General features: G+C 28.8%; 1 protein-coding gene across 1 annotated transcript in view; it reads left to right on the top strand.

Annotated features, from left to right (window-relative positions):
• Positions 1-501: 501 nt before the first annotated feature.
• Positions 502-2,910, top strand: part of LOC108974076 (tetratricopeptide repeat protein 39B-like) — a gene marked incomplete in the record, with an annotated part of 55,793 nt that continues 53,384 nt past the window's right edge. Inside the window, 1 exon segment of the mRNA XM_018941695.1 lies at positions 502-1,190. Coding sequence (XP_018797240.1) covers positions 1,177-1,190 — 14 coding nt within the window.

Genomic DNA, 2,910 nt, shown 5'->3' with positions numbered 1-2,910 from the left:
AATTTACGAGTAAAGGCGAAAACGTTTTTATCGGTATAAGAATCCATGGGATTGTACTTAAGGTTAAATTTTGAATATGTTTATACAAATAAATTTCATTGGAAAAAATATCGAATTTAAAGCTGACTTTTCAATGTCTGGTTACCAGCCTTTCTGTCCAGTTAATAGAGTTGTCCGCTTAATAGGTTGTACTTAATAAACATCAACAATGTGCATGGTTGGTGGATATTAATAAAACTTCTATTTAATAGAGGTTTCAATGTATTTTTTATTTATGAATTGCTTTTACTATCCTATCTTCTAAGTTGGTTCGAACTGAACAGTGTGCTAAATTTTACTAAAATCGGTTCAGTTACTTAGGAGTCCAACGAGGACAAACAATGTGACACGCGCTTTTATATATAAAGATAATATAATTTCACTTATGTATCTGTGTTTATTAAACATAAATCAGATATTATTCATATACGTATATGGAGAAGTGAAATGTGAACTTATATCAATGTTTAAATTGTATACTTTAATACTAAGTGAAGGATGTGAAAAAATTTACTTAAGCATTATGAAATATCATATGTACATAAATTTTTTGGAATATTTAGAAGCGAATATTTAAAAAAAATAAGTGTTAGCAAAATATTCCACCTACGGAGATGCTTCCCTATCAGCACATACCCCATTTATACCGAAATTCGTTTTCAGTACCCGACTGTAAACCAAACCTCACACTCTCCGTGGTGAAGTCACAAACTAATTTATTTATTCGCATTTTTATGTTGATATGGACGGTCTGTTCGACGGAGAATTACTTTGCTATAAGGGTATACATGAAATATATATACACCACACAATTGCACAATCGCTTACATATATCCGACACGAAGCTGAGAAGGTGAAGTATTTAAGAACCATTCGCTATAATAATCAAACAGTGTCAAAACAAATGTGAAATACATCGATTAAAAAATGCGGCACTTTTACTTCAAAGTTGTTAATTGTATTCAAGTGCAAGAATCACTAAATATTGATATTAAAAACCTAATTAGGGTATAATATGTAAATGTGTGTTAATACTTCATGTTAAAAAATGATTCAGATCACCAATAACGAAATAAATGAAATAGCAACGAACTAAAATGCAGTACACAGTGTAAAAGAAAATGTCAAGTTCCACATATGCATATGATAATGTAAGTGTTTATAAGCGTATCTATCTAAGTATATAGTACATATGTATATTGTTACCCGTCAGTACGGCGACAGTATAAACAGTAGAAGACCTTTTCGTGGTAGCTGTCTGAGGGGTGAATAGCGGCCATCTTGGATTTCAGCGGTAGCAACGCAGTGTATATTTTGAGGTAGTAAATAAGAGGCAAAAACTACAAATACTGTTATTTAATAAAAATCAAAAATTATTTATTTATTGTAAATTTTTATAATAGATGATTTAAACGTCATAGTGTGTCATATTTCGTTCTTAAAACATTGATTTAGTGACAATGTATAAAATGAGTCTCTGGTACTTGATATTTCGGTGGTGAGTCTTCTAAGACTGTATTAATTTATTTTTTTGTTTTTATTTAAATAAGTTATTTATGAAATTATATTCTTACATCTAAATGTAAATTTCAACTAATTTTCTGTTGTAACGGCTAACCAATTAATAATTATATGTTAAACGAATGCTTACCACCCAGGTCTGTATTTTTTTGCATGTAAAAGTTAAGAAATTATTGAAGCGTGTTAAAAAAAAACAACTTACATAATAAGTAATATCCCAGTAAAATTAAGAAACATGCAAACTAATTAAAATAATAAATAACGTAAACAATTGCATTACATAATATGTATTAAAGTGTTGCTCATCAATCCTTAAAATTTATATGTAGCTTAAATGCCAACACAACAGGAGAAACACGCATTTAAATTTTTGAGCTTTAAATGCAAATATCTCAAATACCATAAGTCAGCGGCAATTATATATAATTATATATTTTTCTTGATCTGGAGGACCGTACATACTCATTTAACCCCGAAATCGGGGGATGCTGTTCTAAAGTTTAGCCATTATATCTTTTAAAATATTCCACTTTAAAAATTCAAAAATTTGTATTAATAACACAATATTTCTCAATGTTTCACTCATTTTTTTCTAATGTTTTACTTTGTATATTAAAAAATATACTTTAAATATTGAAATAAATTCACATTTCTTTTTTATTTTATTATTTTTTTAGCTAAATTTGCTAATTTAAAAATCTCTGAGCACACTCATTACTGAAATGGTTAGAGTGTTTACTATTATTAAGAAAACCAGCTTTGCCACATCTTAAAATTTAAACATAAAGTATTTTTCAACGACAGCGATTTTTTTCTTTGTACTTTCGTGTGATTCTCTTTTCTATACTAAGTACAATAAAAAATTATTTCCTACATTTTCAAGCTTTTAGTAAAGAAATGAATTTTATGGAGAATTTTTTCTTAAAAGTACGAGTGTTCTAAGTATATGACCACCACTGTATTATGTTATTTGTTATGTACTTAACGTTGTGTTTGCCGCTGTGCCAAATAAAATAAAATTATTAGATTCCAATAGAATTCAAATTTGTGTATTTGAGTGCATAGAGAACAAGTGTTTATACAATTAAGGATTATTTGCGGATATAAATATAAATATGGGTATATATCTAACCTGATATGGCTGTTATTATCGTTGTTATTGCTGCTGATGCTGCGTATGTTGATATTGCTCCGTTTAGTCCGTCCGCTGTGAGGTACAGTAGACGCTCGGAAATTAGAACCACTTTGTTTTTGGGGTAGTTCTAATTTCCGAAATGTTCTAATTTCTGGACGGTTTTTTTTAACGTAAATAATAAAACTAAGAGTTAAGCCACTTCCAAAAACTATATA

This window comes from Bactrocera latifrons, unplaced genomic scaffold (assembly GCF_001853355.1).
Source record: "Bactrocera latifrons isolate USDA-ARS-PBARC rearing strain unplaced genomic scaffold, ASM185335v1 scaffold_523, whole genome shotgun sequence".
Taxonomy (NCBI): Eukaryota; Metazoa; Arthropoda; class Insecta; order Diptera; family Tephritidae; genus Bactrocera; species Bactrocera latifrons.
This window is presented reverse-complemented; position numbering and strand designations above follow the sequence as displayed.